This window comes from Sinocyclocheilus grahami, unplaced genomic scaffold (assembly GCF_001515645.1).
Source record: "Sinocyclocheilus grahami isolate Dianchi unplaced genomic scaffold, SAMN03320097.WGS_v1.1 scaffold89174.1, whole genome shotgun sequence".
In the NCBI taxonomy this organism is placed as follows: domain Eukaryota; kingdom Metazoa; phylum Chordata; class Actinopteri; order Cypriniformes; family Cyprinidae; genus Sinocyclocheilus; species Sinocyclocheilus grahami.
This window is the reverse complement of record NW_015531050.1, coordinates 1-566: the sequence shown is the minus strand read 5'-3', so window position 1 is coordinate 566 and position 566 is coordinate 1. Positions and strand designations below refer to the sequence as shown.

Sequence of the window (566 nt, the reverse complement as noted above, 5' to 3'; positions counted from 1 at the left end):
TATTTGCCAATACCCCTGTAATATTTGATATTTATTAGGTTCTTTATGTGTAACAGGACTTGTGGCGCGGTCAGTACTTGTTGATATGGAGCCCAAAGTTATCTCTCAAGCAATAGCCAAAGCTTCAAAATCTGGAAGATGGAGATATGGAGACAAGGCACATTTCTCCCAGAAGCAGGGCTCTGGAAACAACTGGGCGAATGGGTAAGAAGGTCAGCTCTTGGTTTGAGCTTGACATGTGTGTTTGTCATGTGTGAGTTTATTGTTGTTCTCTGAAGGTTCTGTGTTCATGGACCACATCATGAAGAAGCTGTGGAGGACCTGGTTCGATTGGAGATGGAGCGCTGTGATCGTCTGGCTGGGATTTTCACCATGATGAGTGTTGCAGGTGGCACTGGTTCTGGTGTGGGTACCTACATCACTCAGCGTTTGAGGGACTTATACCCCAACTCCTTCATCCTGAATCAAGTAACATGGCCCTATGGGGCTGGTGAGGTAGTGAGCTTTGAATTTTAAAATGTTAGTGGTGCAGAAGCAGTTTGGGTCAATGAGATGTTTTTTTTTTT

At 44.5% G+C, this 566-nt stretch overlaps 1 protein-coding gene across 1 annotated transcript; it reads left to right on the top strand.

Moving 5' to 3' along the window:
* The first annotated feature begins 42 nt into the window (after positions 1-42).
* Positions 43-525, top strand: LOC107581164 (tubulin delta chain-like). Its single transcript, XM_016266709.1, has 2 exons — positions 43-204; positions 279-525. Exons 1-2 carry the CDS (start codon positions 86-88, stop codon positions 514-516), a joined length of 357 nt encoding a protein of 118 aa, XP_016122195.1. The 5' UTR covers positions 43-85; the 3' UTR covers positions 517-525.
* Positions 526-566: the final 41 nt, after the last annotated feature.